Source organism: Oenanthe melanoleuca, chromosome 5 (assembly GCF_029582105.1).
Source record: "Oenanthe melanoleuca isolate GR-GAL-2019-014 chromosome 5, OMel1.0, whole genome shotgun sequence".
NCBI classification, from domain to species: Eukaryota; Metazoa; Chordata; class Aves; order Passeriformes; family Muscicapidae; genus Oenanthe; species Oenanthe melanoleuca.
The window spans coordinates 26789534-26811246 of record NC_079339.1 but is presented as its reverse complement, the minus strand read 5'-3'; the positions used below and the strand labels follow the sequence as shown (position 1 = coordinate 26811246).

General features: G+C 43.2%; 1 protein-coding gene across 7 annotated transcripts in view; it reads right to left on the bottom strand.

The window, feature by feature from the left end:
- Positions 1 to 19493, bottom strand: part of DPF3 (double PHD fingers 3) — a 155253-nt gene extending 135760 nt beyond the window's left edge. For 4 of the 7 annotated variants that reach the window (XR_008840702.1, XM_056493872.1, XM_056493873.1 and 1 more), the window contains exon 1: positions 19378 to 19493. Coding sequence is in view for 5 of the 7 variants with exons in the window: in XM_056493872.1 (XP_056349847.1) it covers positions 19378 to 19493 (116 nt within the window). In the remaining 2 variants the exon portion in view is untranslated. The remainder of the gene's footprint in view (positions 1 to 19377) is intronic. The other 3 variants (XR_008840703.1, XM_056493871.1, XM_056493870.1) reach the window with 2 other exon arrangements.
- Between the last annotated feature and the right edge of the window lie 2220 nt (positions 19494 to 21713).

The window sequence follows — 21713 nt, the reverse complement described above, 5'->3', positions numbered from 1 at the left end:
TTCCCAGAGGTTCACCCTGACAGCTTTGACACACATACTAAACAAATGAGTGACTAATAAGTATAGAAACAACTACTTAAGATTTTTTTTCCTCTAGAATGAATCTGAATATAGGTTTTACTTCATACTCAGTCTGAATGAGAGGCCTTTGAACAAACATTAGAGACAATAAATTTCTTACATGTAATACCCATTAAAAAAATCAGCATCTAACACTTTGCATTCACTCACAAGCTTTAGCACTTATTTAGCACTTTACAACCATGTATCTCAAACTTCTCTTTAGGAAGAGACATAAAGGATTTTATGTATTCTTTACATAGGGAAACACTACATCACAGGACTTGTCTGAAAATATACAGAAAGTCAGTGGTGTAGGCAGAAACTAAATGCAAGTCTCTGCATTACCAGTCTGGATCATGCCATTTCCTCTGTACAGAAGCCAAAGTGTATGTTTAATAAACAGGTTGTCTCAGGTTGTTGCAAGACCTGGGTGAACTGGCACACCGACTTCCCCCTAGGGTTGACATGCAGGAGCAAACATTGCAAAGAACAAAATCAAGTTCTGGTTATTCAGCCAGTAGTCATAATTCCATCTTGCTTTTCTCAGTCTCTTATTTTGAAACGTCTCAAGGCCTTTCTTGCAACACTGCTAAGCACTATGTGACTGCCAGAAACCTTGAAACAAAAATGGCCACACCAGGTCAGACCAAAGATCCATCTCTAATGTGATCTTAAACTTAGGCCAGTATGGAATCCCTAAGAAGGCACACAAAATACGGATATAGTGATATTCTGAAGGAAATATACTTGTATCTCATCTCAGCCTCCGGCAAATTCAGATATCAAGGAATTCAGTAGCCATTGAAGGATCTACCTTCTGTAAAGCTGATGTTTTTTGAGCCCAGGTAAACTTCAATGTCCCATACATCCCATTGTAAAGAGTTTCACAGGTTTATTTAACATTTAGCAAAAATGTATCTCCTTTGTTCCTTTTGAACCAGCCTCTTGATAACCTTGTTTGATGTCCTAACTTTTGAATTCAAGAGAGAGAATGAACATACATCCATCCCCTATTTGCCCCTTCCATGATGCTCCTGATCTCAGGAACCCCTCTCACAGAGAGAAACTCAGAAATCTTTACAGACTGGAAAACCCAAACCAATTTAGTAATTCTTCATACAGAAGTCATTCCTTTTGATCCTCCTTGTTTCTTTCTCAGTACATCTTTCAGCTTATTGCATCCTTTTCAACACAGGGAGACCAAACTGCTCACAGTATTCAAGCATGCTTCAAACCTTGGACTTAGATAGAATTACAGAAACATAGATTCATTTAGGTTGGAAAAGATCAGTCGTGTCAAATATATTCTCATAGTAATGATGTTTGTTTTCATTCCTTTGATACTAACTCCTAACATTCAGCCTGCATCCTTTCCTCTCTCTCTTTCTTTTAATTATTACCTTATTATCTTTACCTATTACTGAGCTCAAATATTTTATTTTGGTAAATCTATTATAACTCCAAAGCTTTTCTCCTCAGTGTCAGTAACCAATTCTGTTCCCATTCCTGTATACATTAATTTGGGATATTTTTCCCTATGTGTCTTAATTTACATTTATTGTAACTGAACATAATCAGTTGTTTTAATGACTCAAATAATTCAGTTTCATGGGGTTCTTCTTCAACACTTTGCAGCAACTTTGTGTTCTTCCCACATGGAGCATCCACAGTATTATCAGCTTAGTTTGCCACCTCCTCTTCACATTCTTTCCCAGATCATTTGCAAATATCAGGCAGCACAGGCCAAATTACTGATCCGCAGTACAGAGACACCATGGGTGACCTGACCAGTTGCTCCTAGCCCATGTTTTGAAGGTTTTAACCAAGTGTGCCTCAGGAGGACTTCTCAAGGCAGCTTAGGTTCTTTAAAAGCCTCAAGAGAAGAACATTATCAAAGCCATTTACAAACCAAGCTAAGCGTGCTGATGGCTGCCAAATGGGAGTGGCTGCCACTGGAGCAAATCTCCCAGCCACACATGCCATTCCCATTTTCCCTACATTCCTGGCTGGAAAAAGAGAAGCAGAAGTCATCCTCTCCTTGATCTTCATTTCTGCTCTTCCTACTTCTTTCTTCTCCATTACCAGACTAGTATTGGCCTTGACCCCTTATCCCTGGAGAGACAAATGGAGCTTTGCCTGCACTGCCAGGAATCCCCAGTTTCCCTTAGAACACAGGCACCTGCAGGCCCAGGGGAGCACCAGAGCCACTAGAGTAGGTGATGCCCTATGTAAGCATGCTGATGAGTGATTTTGTAAGAGTTATTACTATAGAAGTGTGTGACCAACTTAAAGCAGAAAAAAAATGCTTCACACAAGCACTGTCCCCTATTGTGTAGACACAGTTCTATTATAGCATAACTTTCATCACCGTTCAAACAATCTCTAACTAAGCAAAGGTTTACTGACTCCAGGACTCCTTAGTGATGTCTTGGAACAGTAAGGATTGGGTCCAATATCAGTCAGTACACTTAAGTTCACCATCACATTTTATGTTTATACATATGTAAAAGGAAACACTGAGTGAAACTCTGAGTAGGCCTGTCAGGAAACAAAACCACTCCATTTAACCCTTAAGTAAGAGATATTTCCTAGGGACCAACAGCACTTTTAGCTCCTCTCTGATCTATCTAAATCTATCCCCCTCTGATGCCCTTCCTAGTGTGAAACCCCATTGATTCCCCTCTCTGGGATCAGCTTCTAGTCTGCACACAAAGTCTTGCATAATGATTCTTTCCCATTTTAAGTTTCACACATGAGAAACTGTGAAGAAGTAAAGAAAACAAAAAACCTTCCTAAAATAAAGTGCAGTTTAAGTGTAACAGTAGAAAAAAAGAAGAATTCAAGAGATTTTAAATTAAAATTTACTTGTGCCTTCTCTATCTGAATTCTAACCTCCCATGAAGATGCAGCAGCAGGTTTAGCTGCATGTCAGCCTGTTCCCAGCTAGAAACTATCTAAAGAAGCACCATTTCACCTGGGGAAGGTTCTTCCCCTTCCCTATTTACTGGGTTGACTTTTTTTTTTTAACTTCCTTAATCCAAAACTAATTTAAATGTGATCCAGTGGAGACTTCCAGTGCCAGCTGTCCCTTTACACTAGGTACTATTACTTGTACTGTTCATTTAATGATGCTCTTGGTCTTGTTTTTGTCCTCTTGATTTTTCTGTCTGTGAAGGACTAAAAAAAATAATCTGAAGATATATGGCATCCAAAACATTACAGAGTAGTCCAAATCTCACACTAGAAAGATAAAAATTTCTGAATAGTCCCATCCTGAAATGGCTTAGTGAAGCAAAGTGCCTGCAACAAATTCTGCGCAGGATGTACTGGGAAATTTAAACGCAGTGGCTGCTCTTTATCATCTCAGTGTAGGGAAGCACTCAGGATGAGCAGAGCTCATCTGACAGAAGTGGTTTTGCAGGTGGCTCAAACTGGAAAGTAACTACTAAGGCACAAGAGAATCATTTGAAAGCAGAGAGAATTAATTGTACAGTTGGTATTAACATATGGATGAAACGTTGCTTTAAAAGTTCAAACAGCAACAGTCAGCTGAACAAAGTTGGCAGAAAAGTAACAAATGAGTTTTGCAATTGTGCTATTTTTACTATGTAATACCAATACTGGATAAAAGAACAAATGTTGTGTATAAGTTCAATGCCAAACCTAAACAATTGCTAACAGTGTTGTTACAAGGCAATTAAAATGTCACCATCATTATTCACTGAAAAGGATTTTAGCCCCCTCCCCAAGCAAGTGTTTTCATTACTGGAGTTTTACTAGGCATGTTTGTGAGAAAGAAAGGTGAAGGAATAACCCAACTCAAATATTTAAAAACATTTAACTGTTCTGGCTCATTGACAACTGTATGCTCTCCCTGTGATTTTTTAAGAGCTGCTGATGCCTCATGGAAAAAACTTTGAAAAACATATTATTGAAAAACAATTTTACAAATGTGTCATATTTTCTGTCTTATTCCTTCCCTTGCTTTTCACTGGTAGAAGGATCCACATGAAAACAGAACCTTTATTCTTTAGGTAGACAGAATTTGGATCTGAGCTGTGCCAAAGCCTGTGGGTGTTTGGATCCTGTCCATTACAGACATTTAACTTCAGATCCAGGTTCAATCTTCAAAGCTCACAAGAAGTGCTGAGATCCAGGATTTTGTTCTGATCCACCCCATTACTAAGAAGCTATCTGTTGTCTGTCCTGTCTGTTAAGCTACAGGCTTCTGCTAAGGATCTCCTAGGTGGCTACTGCTGTCAACATTTGCTGCCAAATTATAAGCATCAGGCACTACTGAATATCTGAAAAGGACAGAGAGTCTGAAAAATTAAGAGGGGGGAGGAGGGAGGGTGGAATAAAAGGAATTTTCTCTGGTGATACTGTTGTCTTGAAATAACATAGACTTGGTTTGTGTCTCACACTGGCATAACTTTTGGACTTCAGTGAAATCACACTGACTGAGTACAAACAAAAACCACAGACTGTATGAAGCTGAAGGGTTTTTTTTCACATTCAGTGTGTTGAAACAACACATTCCAGCTCAGCCATAGAAGCTCCTGCTGCCTTGTAAGCACACAAAACAGAGATTCACCCCAAATCTTCCACTCTGCAAATTACTGAGTGGAAAAAAAGAGCAAGCCAAACTTTTTTAGCTCAAAAAGATGCCAAACGGGACATAATTTCAAAATAGACTCAAAATTCAGTATGGCCTTGGCTCTTTTCCTGATTTAGCTATGCAGGGCAGAACAATGGAAATGCTGGATAGATACCTTCCTTGGGAATGTGGAAGAGGGCATGCTTTTCATGTGACCTTGCCCCTCTTTTTATCAAAGCACTTCTTACTTTCACTGACATTTACCCCAAGGACACTGAAGCAAAGCAAGAGAGGAAAACTAGCATGCACACTACCTGCCTGCTCCAAGAAAAGCTTTTTATCAGTGAATTTACCAGCAATTGGGATATCTGAGGATGACTGACCAAACTGTAAGTGCCCAAATTACTGTTTTACTATTGCCAAGTCATGAGACAAAACCCACAAATCTAGAAGAAGACTGCAAAACTAGAATTTTGTGAGGGGCAAGCTGACACCTACCGTATGCCTTGGGAGAAAGAAGAAAACAACAACAGCACATAAAGCAGCCTCCAGAATCCTCAAGTGCCATTCATCTGCTGTCCTCTTATATTGTGTAGTATCACAGTATTAAGACAACTTGTCACACAGCCTTTAAAGGGCTACTTGATTTAACTAGAGAGAGATGAATTCGTTCACAGAACTCCACTCTAAAGAACCAGTGACTAGCAGCAAATTGATAGATGACATAGAAAAAAATGCCAACTCTTCTTCTAGGTCTCCACTATCTTGCACTTCATGTGGTCATTTATGTCTGGGCAAACTGAATGTGTAACACTTCAAAACCACAGAATAAGTAATTTAAACTCACTTCCACTGCATTAGGCAAAAAACTGAAGAATCAGGCCCTCCCTTACAAGCAAAATGTCCCTGACAATGAATGATGAGTAAAATACAGACTGTATAATTCCACTTGTTTTGGAAAGCAGTCAATTTAGAAAGGTTACCATAAGACAGCAGCAAAAATTTGCCCCTGAACTCCCAACATCTCAAGCCACAGCCTTGTCAATAGCACACAGGGTGCAAATGATTATGGCCAGCTCAGGCCATTAGTTTCCTTTCTGGGCAGAAATCCCAGCATAACAGATACTTATGCATATTCTGTCCTCATTTTATCTAATTACAAATATCTCTCTAGGGATGGGGAGGGGAGAAGAGGTTTGATCACACGATTTTAGGTCACTTATGCAAGGTCTTGCTGGGATATGCATTGATCCAAACACTGCTATATTTTAAAAGTTTCCAGAGTCCTATAGTAAGAAAAGAAAAAAATTATATGTGTATCATTTTTCCTATTTCTATGAATTTGTGAAACTGACCAGTAGAAAAGACTTGAATCACGTACTGCTATAAATTAGTAAGGAGCATATGGAAATGTTTAAAATGCAAGGACATTGATTAATGAACAATACCATGTTTTCCTAAACACCATGTGTAAATACATCCTTTCTTTCCTATATTATACCTGATACACATATATTTGTGTGCATGTGTACTATACACAGTTTGCTCTGAATAAAACAATTTTAAAATCAACTTTATGTTGCTCATTTGGATTTTTATTTAATGGTTGCAACTCTAGTGAAAGATGAAACATTGTTTCACACTGATGAGATCTTAAAAGTCATATTCAGGCATCGTCTAATTAAGTAAAACAAGTTAGTATTAAACAGAATCACCCCTGCTTTCCCTATATCAACACAGCCCAAGTCTTCTGCAATCCAAGAATAGGTACAAAATTGTACAGTACTCATCACCATCACAAAGTACTTCAAACCTGTTCCTTAAGCATGGGAGGAACAGAATACAGCAGAACTTTAGGAATTTCTTTTAGAGAAAAATGCAAGAATTGTTTGAAACTCGTATGGAAAGACTGGAGTAGTTATTGGCTGAATAATTGCCTTGGAATAGGACATCAGAATTAAACAGACACCCTTTAGGAGCAGAAAACAGTAGTAACAGAATTTTAAAAAATGGATCTTAAAGGTCAGGAAGTATAGGGAGAATTGCCAAAGTCAAGAGTTACAATTTGCAAAAGCTATTAAAAACCATCAAAATAAAAGCAATCAAAGAAAGTTCAGCTGGTTGCAGTTAGAATGGTACATAGATTAAGTACAATATAGGTACAAACATAGAAGTAAAGGAATACTGTACTTCATTGGAATGACTGAGGTGGAAGCCACGATGACATTTGTGCAGTCACAGCATACATTCTGAATCATCTCCTGCAAATCATGGTTGCTACTGTATTACCAGAGTATAGCAAGCAAAATAAGATATTCATTGTTAACTGTTACAAAACACAAGCCTTGGGAATTTTTTCAGTAAGACTAACTGAGCTGGAGTTTACTAACGCATAGTTTTTAAAGTGCAAAACAATCAAGAACAGTTTTGAACAAGGAACCGACAAAGATGCAAGATTGATACCTTGTGACAGAGTAACTTGACATCTTGCTTCCATAAGATACTTCTTATCTATTTGGACTTCTATAAAATGTTTCACACAGTAGTATATGAGAAATTACTGAAAAATGAAGAAGATCAGGATTATTAAAAGAACAGTGAGAAGACTGAAAAACTACCAAAAGAGGGTTGAACACAGAGACAGTAATTGGGTGATGGGAAGTTACTTCTGAAGATCTGGAAAGGGTTATCTGGGAGCTGAAATCAGTATTTCCATTAATGACCTTGGCACAAAAAGTGTGTGTGTTGAGAAAAGCTAGCCACTTACATAAGCTGAAGGGACACCAAGGAAATTAAAAGCATCAGACAAGAAGAATTAGATGGAGTGAATTCAGTATAAATTTCACTTAATAACTTGCAGATCATAATCTCAACGACAGCTGAAAGAACAGAAGAAACGTAACAGTTAGTCTACCACAGGATAACTATGAACCAGCAGCACTAAACAACCACAAACAAATGCACAAGCAAGATTTTCCCAGAAGAGGTAAGAAAGAAAGTTATTGTAGAGGGCGAAACATCACCTGAACAAAGTACAACTCTGTCTACTCACACTCAAGAAAGCTGAATGTGAGTAATCCAAGCTGGAGTAGAGACGACAAAGACAATAAATACTTCAGTGACCAAGGGAAAGGAAAAGATAGCACAGACAGTTTAGTATATCAAAACAAAGACTGACAGGGCTTATTATAGTGTTGCACAAATGTACAAGCCATAGTGGAGAGGAAGACATGGAGGGAGCAATAGTATTTAAACTAACAGTTCCATGCTGGCACCAGAACAAGTGGGAATAAACTGGTCACAAGTAGGGCTAGGCTAGGGATTAAAATTCTATTTCCAGCCACCAGAGCAGTGGGTTCTGGAACTCTCCCAAGAGGAGTAATGGGAACAAACAATCCAAGTGGGGGATTTAAGACAAGGACTTTTCAGTTTACGAAAGAGATTATCTGACATGGTACCAGAGGATTGGACGTAAGACCCAGGAACCCTCTTTTATACCCACATTTCCATTAACTGAGCCACTGTGGCCAATATGGTCATTGTCTTCTTGTCTGGAAGTGCCCACACAGGACCCAATTAGTGGCAACTAGGATGTCAGCCTTTATCAAACAGAACCAGGCTCACTCACATGCTGAAGACAAAAAGCATAGACTCTTGCTTTAATAGGCACTGTAGCCCAACATGCAAGGAAATCATGGTCAAGCCACCCATGGCCCCTTATGTTCTTTGCCAAGGGCCCACTAGTGCCAGCATCCAAAGCGCTCTTGCAGAGGTGGGTGAGGAACTCCCTTCAAAGGTAGCCTACATCAAACCCCAGAGCTGAGCATCTCCCGACACTCCAACCTCTAAGAACTCATTACTCCTTCAGGAAATCCTGTTAGCCAAGTACTCAGAGGAGAACTCTGCACTGCAGGTGCTGCCTGCAACAACCACACAAGAGCTACTGGCCAGCTTAACAAGGCCTTTTGGACAAGTAAAATTAAAACCCAAGGGAGGCAAAATGACAGAAAGCAAAAGAAATATCCAGGTTTAGCAGAATCTCCTCAAACTAAGACTGAAATTTTTCATGCAGCTTTGGGTCCTATTGTAAAAAGTAGTACTTCTAAAGACAAAAGCAATAGGTCAAACTCCTACAGCTCTGAAAATAGATGCATTGGAGGGAAAAAACCTGACAGGATCTGATTGATAACCATGCTTGAGGGAAGCTGCTTGAGGAAAACTGCTGCAGCAAAGGCTGCAGGGAGTTACTGCTTCAAAACCCTACTGCGGCAGAAAAGGCACATGTGGCTGCTAGAGCAGGAGATGGACATGGTTAATTGACTGGGAAAGTTTAGCAGAGATGAAATTAATGCAAAGAGCTCAGAGCCCAGGCATGCAATTCTGTTACCAAGGGAAGGAACCATTCGGCTGGAATTGCAATCCATTTTCAGGTCAGAGCCTTTCCCAAAGGCAGAGTGCTTACCCCTCATCCACTCCTCTTCTTCTGTTCTGAGGGGTGCATGGAGAAGAAGGTAGCAGGAAACAGCAGCCTGGGAAATACATTGTCCTTTGAGGGCCAGCCAGGTTTCAACTTTGCATGGTTGAGTGTGTTTTGCAGTGAGGAATTCAGAAGATGTGTCAGGAGACAGCCTCTTCTAACCCTAGAACTTTGTGGATAAGTTAGTTGCGGAAACAAAACTAGAAAGTTAATAACGGGGAGAAGGGAATTTACTTTCAGATCTACTTAGCAGAATGAGTACCTGAACCAGATATGTTTGCAATCTGGTCAGATGAGAATGCCAGGAGTAGTTGCTGTGGAATCGCAGCAACAACATATGAAAAATACAAATTCAAACAATTATTTTTTTAAAGTAAAGCTGACTGCAGGAGAAGATAGGAAAGATACAAACACAAACCACAGACCAGATGACACAGATGATCTTACACAGTGATGTGCTGCCAACATTTTGATAAGTAGCAACCATGGCTGTATTCCTTTTAGCTGGTGTCTTTTTTCTCAGCAAGGGAGGACTAGATCTGGGAACTTCTTCATTTTCTCTGCCATTTTAACAAATGGGCTTAAAATACATTTTAAATACACATATTTACAAGCAGCCATGTAAAACTGTTCTCACACTGATGACTTTGAAATTGTACTGAACAGACTGATGCACAGCATTTAGTTTTGAAATGCAAAAGTAGTTGCCACTTGGTTCATTTCCATGGTAGTCTTTGCATCCCAAAAATGCCTTTATCAGCTCTGGGCATAATCACTGCCATTAAGGATGGTATGACAATAATTTTTGGTGAACTTCTTCCATCAGAAGCAGGCAGACAGTCTTAACTCACTTTTCCACTCCACAGTTTGGTCATGAAAGTGCTAACAAGGAAGGATTCCCACTTACCTTCAATACATCACTCTTATACTCAACACCAAAAGCAAAGCAGTGTTGAGTCAATGTCTTGATGGTGTGACTAGTGTGACCATCGCTAAGTCAGACATGGAAGAATGGAGGAAATTACACTGCAAAAGGGACTATGATGCTTAATTAAGCAGGATTATAAAGCATTTTTCTGACACAAAAGTGACACATACTTTACACTACAAATAACATACTTTTACTAACTCTTTCATGCTGGAATCTCCTGAAATAGGATATGTAAATAGGAAATTCCTCATGGGAGAAATTTTACATAGCTGCTTTCTGCTCAGTTTGAAGAAATTTCACTTCGTAGAGCTACTCACATAAGGCCAAGCTAGACTTTTGCAGGTAAAGAGAAACTCCCCTTTAGACCTGTATTTATACATGAAAAGTTAACTACATTTTAGTAGCATTCAGGCTAGTCAGGCTGAGAAGAGAAGTCACTAAAGTTTAACCTGTGACAATGAGTTCATGACTTATCTATGTCATACAACAAGTCAGGGGGCAGATTTAATTTAGTAGGCACTCAACTGCCATGCTGCAACCACAAAACTAAGCTGCCTCTCCCTGTGCATAGAGGCAAGTCACTGAAATGAGTCTTGCTCCAAGACAGCCCCAAAATGCATCACCTCATAATCCCCATCCACCTCCAAAACACTCAGGTAGATCATAGAGAGTACATCCTTCCAGTCCAGAGGCCATTAAAGCCTCTCTTCCTCATCCTGTATGAAGGACGAGAAACAAACCTTTCATTTTGGGAAATGACTCAGGAAGAGCATGTGAGGAAGCAGAGCAACAAACAACACATAAGGTGGATATAAATCCAGATAAAGTATTATAATCATTAAAGGGTTGCTGCTCCCTGAAGGTTGGCAAAACGAAGAGAGTTAATTAAAAGCAATCTCCACACAGTGCTGAGCCAGCCTGCCCTGATAAATCAGCAGCCAGGACTGCACTCATAGAGGTCAACGGGGGAAAGAGGTTGGGAAGCAGAGGAAAGCAAGGAGAAGATAAAACATTTAGCTAAGACCACTGACAAAAACAAATCAGGTGTGGTGACAGAAAATGGAGAAGCGTTTTCAACGTATTTCCCTCACCAACACTAATTTGTTAGTTGCCACCAACATAACACTGGTAACCTGAGTTCCCATTCATTTGTATCAGCACAGGAGGAGAGAGAAGCAAGAAGCCTTTGGGGCCCCATCCTGCCTGTGGAGGTATTAACATTGCTTTCATCCACATGCCATTAGATTACTGAAGGATAACATCACCAACATAAACATAATTTTTGGAGAAGCACATCCTAAAAATTAAAGGATCAGTCAGATATAACAAAGCAGTAGAAGTTCCCATCACATCTCACATGCCTCTTAATTCATACTACCTCTGCTATAAAAGGCACTAATCTCTGAATTCAAATTGTGATCCTGATTTAATCCACATTTCACAACAATAGGTATATGTTGATGAACTAAAAACTTTGAGGATAAACAATCCATAGAAACCTACAGTCTTCAAAGCAACTTTTAGTAGTTCAGAAATAAAAAGCAAAAGCAACCAGGGTAAGCTTGTAGATATAAGTGGGTTCATGATATAATTTCTGAACTTGGACACTGGGTAGTGATTTTTCTGAACACTCAGGAGAGCAGCCTCACACACAATGCCCACCAAAGGAGTATAGCAGTAAAACAGCTTTATGAACCACTGTTTCCATTATTCCTTATTCAAACTGCACAGGTTTTAAAGTAATCAAAACCATAAAATGCATTTATTTCCATCATTGACTAAACACAGTCCTTAAAGAAACAATATTGAGACCAAAACACTTGAACAGTCCATGGATTACTTTCTTCAAAAGTGTTCATGAAATGGAAGTGGAATGAAAATACAGATACAAATTTTCCCTCAAAGAAATAATACTAACTTTGTGTCTCCACAATAGGTTTCTTTTTCACAGTGCTCACTGGATAGTAAATTATCTGGACTGTAACTCCAGCCATTTTGATTTTTCTCCCAACTCTTTGACTAGTCACATTAGATTGTAGATCCAGAGGGAATACTAGAAACTCCAAAGTTCCTAGGAGCAGACCAAAAACTTCACAGCCATGTGACACTGAACTGGCATTCACTTATTCTTCCAAACCATGAAAAGCACCCAAAACATTTTCAGGAGGGAATTTTGTTCCAACAGCCATAATCTATCTTCCTGTGGCTCTCATGAAGCCAACTCAAAGCATAAAGGCAGCATAAGCACTGTACTTTGCATTTTGGCAGAAGTAGCATGCCCGCATCTGATCAGATCAAATCAGCCCTGCCAGATGATGTGGTAGGGCAGGCTGGAATTAACCAACTCAGGGCATGGCCTTATTTCACTGCTCTGCACCTGATTTTCTTTGCACTGTCCAACCTACCTAGATTTTTGAGAATTAAAATACAGGAAGCATTAAACCATGTGTTGATAGAAAATTTAGCACAATGTCTTAACAAAGGCTTTGTATCTTGTACCACAAGCAGGAATCTGAGCAAAAACAAGGGGGAGAAACTATAAGTTACAGAGAGTTCATTTCTTTTGCATACTAAAATTTCACATATGTTACAGTTTGAATTTTATATTAATTTATGAAAATTATCAGAAAGCAAGTAGAAAGTTATCAAACTAATAGAACTCACGGTTTTGTATGAATGGAGAGATGACCCTCAGGTTGGATCAGTTCTGTCACAACAGACTGTGACATTAAATATCACTTCCAGACTTCCTCACCAGAAGAACACTGATGTAGTCAGTGTCCCCATCAACACCTGAGCAGGAGACTCTCTCCAAGCTACAGCTTAGCAGAACGTGAAATTAATGCATCAGGATTTGGCAAGCACACGCTGCTGATCACAGCCACCTAGTGCACACTCATCAGCACCCATCCCTCCCCTGCTCTTGCTGCTCCGCTGGCTCCCTGTGAAGCCTCCCCTCAGACAAGGCTGGAGTGCCAGTAAAACCTTCCATGTGGCTGGGATTGTAACTCTCTGACCGCACCCGGCCCAGGCAGGTAATCTGAAAACTGAGACACGTGCTGACATACTCCTGCTATTCCCATCCTGGAGAGGATGGCAGTGTGAGAAGGGTATTTGCCAGCAGCCATTGAGACACTGTATTATTCTTTTCTGAGACATCTGCTAGGAATCTGTGGTTAAAATATGCTCTACTGGGAAATAAACCATATATAACAATTTTATTAAAGTATCATGCTTTGAATAATTTAGGCTATTAAAGATAAATATGGATTTTAAATTTTTGGCATTTAAGCAATCACTAGAGATATTTGTGTTACATGTCACTCAGTTTGGACAGTAAAAACTGTGCAGCTCTCTTCTTTCTTTTGGAATAAGAAAGAAGAAAACCACTTTCTGCTTCTCATGCACTTGTCCAGCATATATGGGTTTGTTCCACAAATTGTAGAAAAAAATTTTAAAAAAGAAGCACTTCCACCTGAAAATTTTTGCTTTTAAAAAAGAGAAGTATTCTTAAAGTATGATTCCTTTTAGATTGTGTTGATGAGATAACTTACTTTTTAAGAAACAAACCAGTGCAAAAACTGAGACCTTCACTAAGGAAGTGATTAACACTCCTCAGTGTCTGCATCCTGGGCAAAATTGCCAGGCAAAGCCAGAAGAGCAGCACAGTCCTAATGAAGCCCTCAGAACAGGCCTCAAGCAACATTGCCTTGGTGCTGCTTGTCTGCACATGGAAGTATGTCACCCCAGACAGGGAAACCTCAGATCAGAGGTTGGTCTCTCCAAGGAAAAAAACATCAACTCCCGGAACGAATTCATTCCACTCCTACAAGTCCTCAGGGATAAACAATACAGGAATGGTTCTTGCTCAAGGCAACATCACATACAGACAACACAGTGATGAGCCCAGAATAAATACCAAGATTGTAAAATTGATCTACTGAGCAAAGAAATTCAGCTCTGACATGAAAGACAAACCTGAGTGAGAAAATTCCAGATTCGGCAAATTACAATGTAAAAAGAAGGTTTATTCACAGCCAGTGGGGGCTTTGGAAATGCCTCATTTCAGGACAGAAGAGGTACAGCCAACTGCCATGAGCTGCAGAAGACAGACATACAAGATGGACAAGATGCTCTTGAGAGCAACCTTCAAATACCACACTTCCAGTTTTAGGAAAGCAGAGGAGGAAATCAATTTTCATTAGGCTCCACAAAGGATGAGCCACACGACCTTCCCCATGACTCAGGCTGACACAGATCCCCACTTCATTTTGTGTGCCTGACTTCTGTGTAAAGTATTCCCACTAGGACACTGTGAATCCTATCTAATGGGTATCATGCATCCAGCCCACTGGATATGTGCTTACCTTGAAATTATAGCACCCTCCGAAAAAATCATACCTTTGGGCCTCTGTAGCACAACCTAGATAGTTCAACATTGCTTTCACACACCAGAAATATGTTTTTAAAACTTTTTCTTCAGCAGCAATTTTGAGATACAACCTCCATCCTTCCACACAACTAGAGAGACTGTGAAAGACTGAAAGACCAACAAAACAAAATTACAAAAGCACTGCAACAACTAATCATGCATAAGTGACTGGTGGAATCAGACATAACACTGTAACAAGCAACATGTTATTTACCAGAGCCTCTCATATTCAAAACCAGTGCATCCTCAGGTCTTCTTAACTTGCCTTTTCTGCCTTCTAATGACTTTGGTTTTATGCTTATATTTCCCTGTGTAAACACAGTAACATTCATCCCGCTTTCTTTGAAAGCTGCTGCTGAGATATTAGAAAATACGGTTTTCATGTGGACAACAGTTTTGATTTGAAGTGTGTCACATTAGGGCTCATCCAGTAGGGCTCATCAGAGCCACACTGGAATTGCTGTAGAGATTTTGGTGTACGGTTTAATGTGCCAAACAAATCCTGTTCTGTCAAGCAGAAGAAAATTCCCTTTTGCAAGGGCACATTAAAATCACCTCCCCATCACTTGTAAACACTGATCTGGTAACCTGTCTGTCTATTTTATTGCTTCCACCTGCTGAAAGCAGCACTACACATTATACTTTCACTTTAATATTAAATATCAGCAACAAGATGCTTATGCAACAACATCCACAAAAAAAAAAAAAAAAAAAAAAAAAAAAAAAAAAAAAAAAAAAAAAAAATATCAGTATTCATCAGCACTTAATCAGAACATAGGGCTGTTTCATGGATGTGTAATGGGATACAAGACCTTCCAGTTAAGACTCCCCAGCCTGAGTTCAAGCCAGAGTAATCACTAATGAAATACTTCTACCATACAAGACCCCAAGACCCACACTGGTCTCTTGCCAGTGTGAAACAGGGATGCAAACACAGAGCACTTCTTCACAGGTGTCTCATGACACAGAATTCAACATCACAAGGAAGGTCATTTGGCAGCCCAAATGTCAGAGTTGACTGTCAAGGCAATTTTATCTGAGAAGGTACAGCAACTGAAAACCCAACTGCTGCTGTGTGTTTGCAGTAGGAATGAAGAGACAGAACAGGCCTGGTAGATCAGCTCTAGCACTGTGCACACAAATCTGTGATGATCTGCACCCCAAACACCTGGCAGAGAATAAGCGTCCCCAAGCACGTTGAAGTTATCCAACAATGCAGTCAGCATGGAAGTGAGCTGGCCTAGCAGCTGAGCCTGACTTCTGACTTAGCTTCTTTTGTCACAGAGGCTGTCCTGACTAAAAGGGAGAGTACTGGCACTACTAAACTACTGGGAGGCAACAGCCCTCTGGTGAGTGTCCAGGCAGAGCGCTATAGGGCATGGAAGATCTCGCATGCTGAAATGGCAACAACCTAACCTATGTTCCACTTAGTGTGTTTAATTGACAACCTGAAATAAAAGTCATTTGTGGGAGTAAAGACAGAGAAGGGGTGGGAGGAAACCAGTTCTGCTTCTAGACAAGACTGTGTAAATTACAAGGTCTTAATTACATTAAGTGCATTATAGTACCATATGCACATCACTAATAAGGCAGAGATGGAGGAAATGGGACTAAACACTAAAACTGGAAGTTGAACATCTGCACTCTAGACTTCATCTTTTAGAAAGATTCTGAACCACTTTGTCCTAGTTTAGCCATCCATAAAACAAAGGCAATAATCCTTTCTTCACAGGGGCGTTGAGGGGTTTAATTAATTAATGTTTACAAAGTCCATTGAGATTTCTGACTGACATTTGAAGTAATTCAGAATACTTTTTAAATGCATTTGTTTCTTCTACTGCACCACTCAAATGTCCTCATATTAAAATATCCAAAGGAGAAGAAGGCGGAAACAAAAAATATGGAGATACATACACAAACTAGTAGGGGAAAAAACCAACAATAACAAATTCACCACTTCGAATCCACTTCTGTCCCATCAAAGCTGTCAGAATCCTGTCATTTCCACAGATAAAGAAGTGTGTGCTTGTCCAAACATCTGCCACCTTTACCTTGCAGATCTGTTAAACTTAGATCTCAGATATTTTTGTCTGTAGCACCATGTTGGTAAACAACAAGCTAACAAACAGCAGAGATAACAGGCAGTCATGTCAGGTTGACTGGTTCACCAAAGGAAGTGAAGGGGAGAAGAGCAAAGGGATAAAAACACCAAAAGAGAGCCAGAAAGTGATAAGAGAGTGCTGGACAGAGAAAGAGGCAAGTTGAGTAGGGAGAAACCAATCATTAATAAGGGACTCCACACACTGAGCTATTCTATGAAATGCATTCCCGCAGATGCTCAGGTACTAGAATACATTATTCAGAGGGACTAGTCTAGCATGAACAAGGCCATATGTGTGTCCAAGTGCCAGGGACAAACTGAATATTGGACACTCTTAAACGCACACACACGGAGCTGCTTGATACCTGAGTCCGGATTTCTGAGTCCCTACATTGTCCCCCATTTCGGAGCAAAACCTTTGTGTGGCCGATTTCTGTAGGGGGCGTTTGTGGGTTCCGAGATACAATCAAAACGCAGACAGAGGAAATGCAAATGCCATTCAGCTCCCATTCATTGTCAGGAAGGACACATGAGTATAAAACACTGTGCACTGCATCCCACCCCTATTATGTGTCCTACTGCTTTTGTCCTAATTTATCCTATGCATAATTTATTTACATGTGTATTGTTCCCGATCAGCAACTTTGAAGAATAAGTGAAAATTATGAAATGTTTTATTAAACAAGTTGTCAACAAAATTACAGATGGTGTCAGACAGCGAGTACCAATTCTGCTTCCTCCACATAGCCTCAGTACTTTAAAAGGCACACAGAGAAAAGCGAACCCAGCACTTGATGTCTATTGTTTCCTCCTCTCACACCCCCCAGGGGCGAGGGGAGGAGAAGGGAGCTAATTATAAATGGCCTCATCCTGTCCTCCCCGACTTTAGCAGCAGTGGGATTGGGTCCCGATTCATTTCGGCATAAGCAGCCCTTCGGCAGGATCCGCCGCGCCTGCCGGGAGCCCCACGGTGCCGCGAAGTGCGATAGAGGCGGCAAGGTCCCGTCCGCCGGCGGGGCGGGGGCCGGGGCCGCCAGCCGTGCTCCCGTGGCCGCTCCCTGGAGCTCCCCGCCTCCCAGCCGCCGTCCCCAGGGGCCACCGAGCCCGGGCTTCCCCGCTACCGGCAGCAGCCGCCAGCGGCGCACGCAGCAGCGGAGCTCCGTGCCCAGGTGCGCAGCGGCTCCGGGCACGCAGCCGGCCGCCGGGAGGGGCACAGCGAGAAATCGCTGTCGCCAGCACGGGCGTCAAACCAGCCGTCGAACGGGGCGAGGTGGGGGGGGCACACCGCCTCTGACGCGCTGTTCTCAGAGTGCGTTCAGTCCCCCGCCACCCACCCATGAGGACACCCGGACTTCTTTGATTAACACCCTGCAACTGCACTCCCCTCTCCCCGCGGATTTTTATATCCGAGAGGGCGAGTAAATGAAAGCAAAGGTCTTCCTGCCAGGACGGAACAGGAGAGCTGATAAACATGTCAGCACCCCTTCCCAGCTCGAGGCTTTCCTCTCCCTCTGGATCGCAGAAAGACAGCGGCAGAAATCCCTGGAAAAATCTTCAAGTGTTTTTCTAACTCCAGGCGGAGAGACTCGAGTAGGAGAAAAAAATAGAAAAAAAAACCAAAACCTCACAGCCCTAATTTCATCTCACTAAACTCAAAGGTATAAAAACACCCACTCAGCGCAGCCAGAAAGTGCAAGCGAAGCGTCACCGCCAGGTACTCTGCTTCCCTGCTTTACTAGCAAGAGCGCTGCCCCCGTTAGCAGGGAAGTCGTTTGAAAAAGGTTAAGACAGCTCCGCTCCCCACATACGGTGCCAAATCCCACTCTCCCTAATGCCTTCGGGGATTAGCGGCGTGCGCTGCAGACCACAAGGAAAATAAAGGACGCGATCCAGAAGACGACAACAGGCTCCCGCGGTGTCCCTCAGAAATCAGCCTTATTTCCAGACAGGGAACCCCGGAATACCTCCACAGCAGAAGTACCTGTCCCCTCCCTCTCTCAAGCTGGGGTCAGACCCCGTCCGCGCAGCCCCCGGCGGCTTGTGCCCGCTCTCAAGATGGAAACACAATCAACTCTCTTCGCCACTTTGAAAAGCGAAAGCCTGTCATATGCAAAACAGATCTCCGGACTTCCTGCCCAAAATCAGCGACCGGCAGTCCCGAGTCATTCATTTCACCCAAGTCTGCTTCCCTGCCTCTCCTTTTCGCTCCCTCTCCTGAACGAGCGCCGAGGCGCACCGGCAGAACCCCAGTGCCCCGCTTTCCGACCGCCCAGCCGAGAAGCGAGGGGGGTTGCTTCGTCAAGACATCGCAACTCCCCAAAGATCCGCGGAGGCAACTCCGAGCCGCGGCGGGAGCGCGGAGGCAGCGCGCCCCGAGCGCCCCCGCGGGCCGGTGCTGCCCCGCCGGGCGCGGTGGCGGGGCCAGCCCGCCGGGGCAGCGGGGGCAGGACGATGTCAAGTGCGCGCACCCCCGCGGGACGCAGCCGCCGCCGACCCCGCGCTGAGCCCCGGCAGGTTCCCCGCCGCCGCCCCCGACCCGCCGCCCCCCGCTCGGCCGCCAATTAACCCAACAAATTTTTCCTCGTTAATTTCGGTGCGAGCCGCGGGGATGTGTTGCACAAAAAACGAGCGAGTCGTTGGGGCAGAAAGGAGGGCGGGAGGAGGGACCCGCCGGGAGGCTGCCGGCACCCGGCTCCGGCTGGCAGCCGGCGCCGGAAAGGCGCCTTTTTTCATATTTAAACCACGCGGAATATGTACATTTTTGATTCCTACTTACGCTTTCAGGGGGTTGTGAATGACAGTCGCCATTTTGCTACAATGTAACAGAATATTGTGTCTCGGAGTTCTAAAGGTTCGCTCAGGGGAAGCGGCCAGCCAATGGCAGCGCGGCATACCGGCCCGCCGGCCAATGGCGCGGCGGGGGCGGGGCCGGGGCGCTGCTAGTTATTAGGGGAGCTGTCAAAGCCCAGAGGTCACTCCCTCTCCCTGGAACTGGCGGCGAGCAGGTCTTAAAGGGGCAGCGCCGCCGCCGGGGCCGAGCCGCGCCGGGGGACACCCCTGGCTCCGGGGCGGCACTTCCCCGCCGCGCTCCAGCCCCGGCTAGAACGCGCCGCGCCGGGAGGGGGGAAGCCGGGCTCGCTCCTCGTCCCCTCGCACCGCCGCCTCTACCCCCCTGTTTCCCAGGCGGCGTGCCCCGCCGGGCGAACAAGCCCGCGCCGCCCGCTCGCTCCGCACGCTGCCCGGCAGCGTTCCTGCCGCGCTGTTTCCCTTTCTGCACAGCCGCGCTCTCCGCCAGGGTCGGTTTTGGCAGCGGCTTCAGGGCAGCGCCGCTCCCGCTCCCCCCTCCCCCAGGAATTTCCCTCTCTCTGTCAGTCATCCCGGCCCGCAGCCCCTGCGCCCTTACATAACACGCGGCGACCGGACCGCCCGGCCGGCCCTGCGCTGCCCCGCTCCTCTCTCCCACACAGCAACTTCTGGCGCGCCGGGAGCCGGGCCCCCGTCTCCGCCCTGCTCAGGGAGCCGTGGGGGGAAGAGCCCTGACCCGCGTTTCACCGGACATGCAGCCCTGCGATGAGACAGGAGCCACAGGCTGAACCCCGGAGCAGGCAGAGCCCATTCCTGGGGAGGCAGCGAACTCCAGGAAGCCTGGGTTTACCTACAACTAATTAAAGGAGCTTGCGAATGAATTATGGAGCATGACCCAAGTGATTTAAGAGGTGTCAGTCCTGATCTCACTCTCAGATCCTGATCTCGCTCTCAGAAGTAAACTCACTGAAGTTCACGAAATTGCTCCAGTGTAAATTAAGTGCCAACAGGAGCAGAATCAGAAAAAAGTTTTCTCCTTGTTTGATAGTAACGTCAGCTTTGTCATCTCATACTTTTCTCCCACTCTCAAACGTTTCGTTTCCCTTCAGGCATCCTCTACCCCTCCGAAAAACATAAGCGCGATCAAAATCCTGCATCCCCTTCTTTGCATCTACACATCCAGAAGAAACTCAACAGAAGTATTAAAACACACTGTCAAAGCAGTAAATTGGGGAAACTAGAAAAACAATTTCATTCACAACTTAATGAATAAAAGAATGGAAGTAGTGATGTTTGTGAGATATTAATAGAAGTAGAAATAGCAATCTTCCTGGGCTGAACTTGAAAAAGTAAAGACAACCAAAATCTCTCTTGCTCAACTATTTTACAAAATAAAACATTCCAATACTGAGTCAAAAGAGAAAAGGAAGACAAATGGAGAACAGAGAGGATCATTGTCACTCACAGTGAGGACAGGTACACAAGTGTAATGCAGTGGTTTCCCATTCGTTAAGGATTCATCAGAAGTTTGCAACAAGTTAAAGATCCGTCTAGGGTCCCTCTTTCCGAAATATTGCCTATTCCACCTACTAGGTCAACTTAGGTACTGTGCCAGGCATATATCCCTGGAGGGAAGCATCTCTTCCATCTAAGCAATCTAAGCCATTTGGTTACAGGCACTGCTTAGGAGAAATAAGCTTTCTGTCAGCTGGAGAGTTGCCAAGATGCTGAGATCTATCCCAAAACAGTTCTGGGAAGTAATCTTTAAGAACATTTCCATTATCATATTACATTATATTATTTAATATCGTAGTGGTCCAGGTGACATTGAATGCAACTTCAGACCCTCCTGCTCAGTACTCTCACTGCTCACAGGAAAAGCTAACCACAAACTGCCGACTTGTCATGAGCGCACAGTTGATGTGTGTGCTGCAAAGAAACAAACGGCACAGCATGCACCTGAATTGGCAGCCACAGACTAGCAACCTACACCCCATCCCACTACTATGAGGATTTCTGTTCAACTTTTCTTGTTGTCATGATATTTGCTTAATGGCAAACACTTGAGTACTTACTGTAGGATGGGCAATATTTGCTTGTGGGATAGTAATGATTTTGTTCTGCATATAAGAAAAAAATAGCCTAGGACTGTATCACACTACAGAACAGGAGACAGATATTTGTTACTGAGAGAAGGTACCAAAATCCAGCCAAGCTCTAGAAAGCTCTGAGATTTCCTAATGCAAACTGGTGACATTTTCAGATAATTAAGAAACCCTGTTTGAGGTCATTTTTAGGAGTTTAATG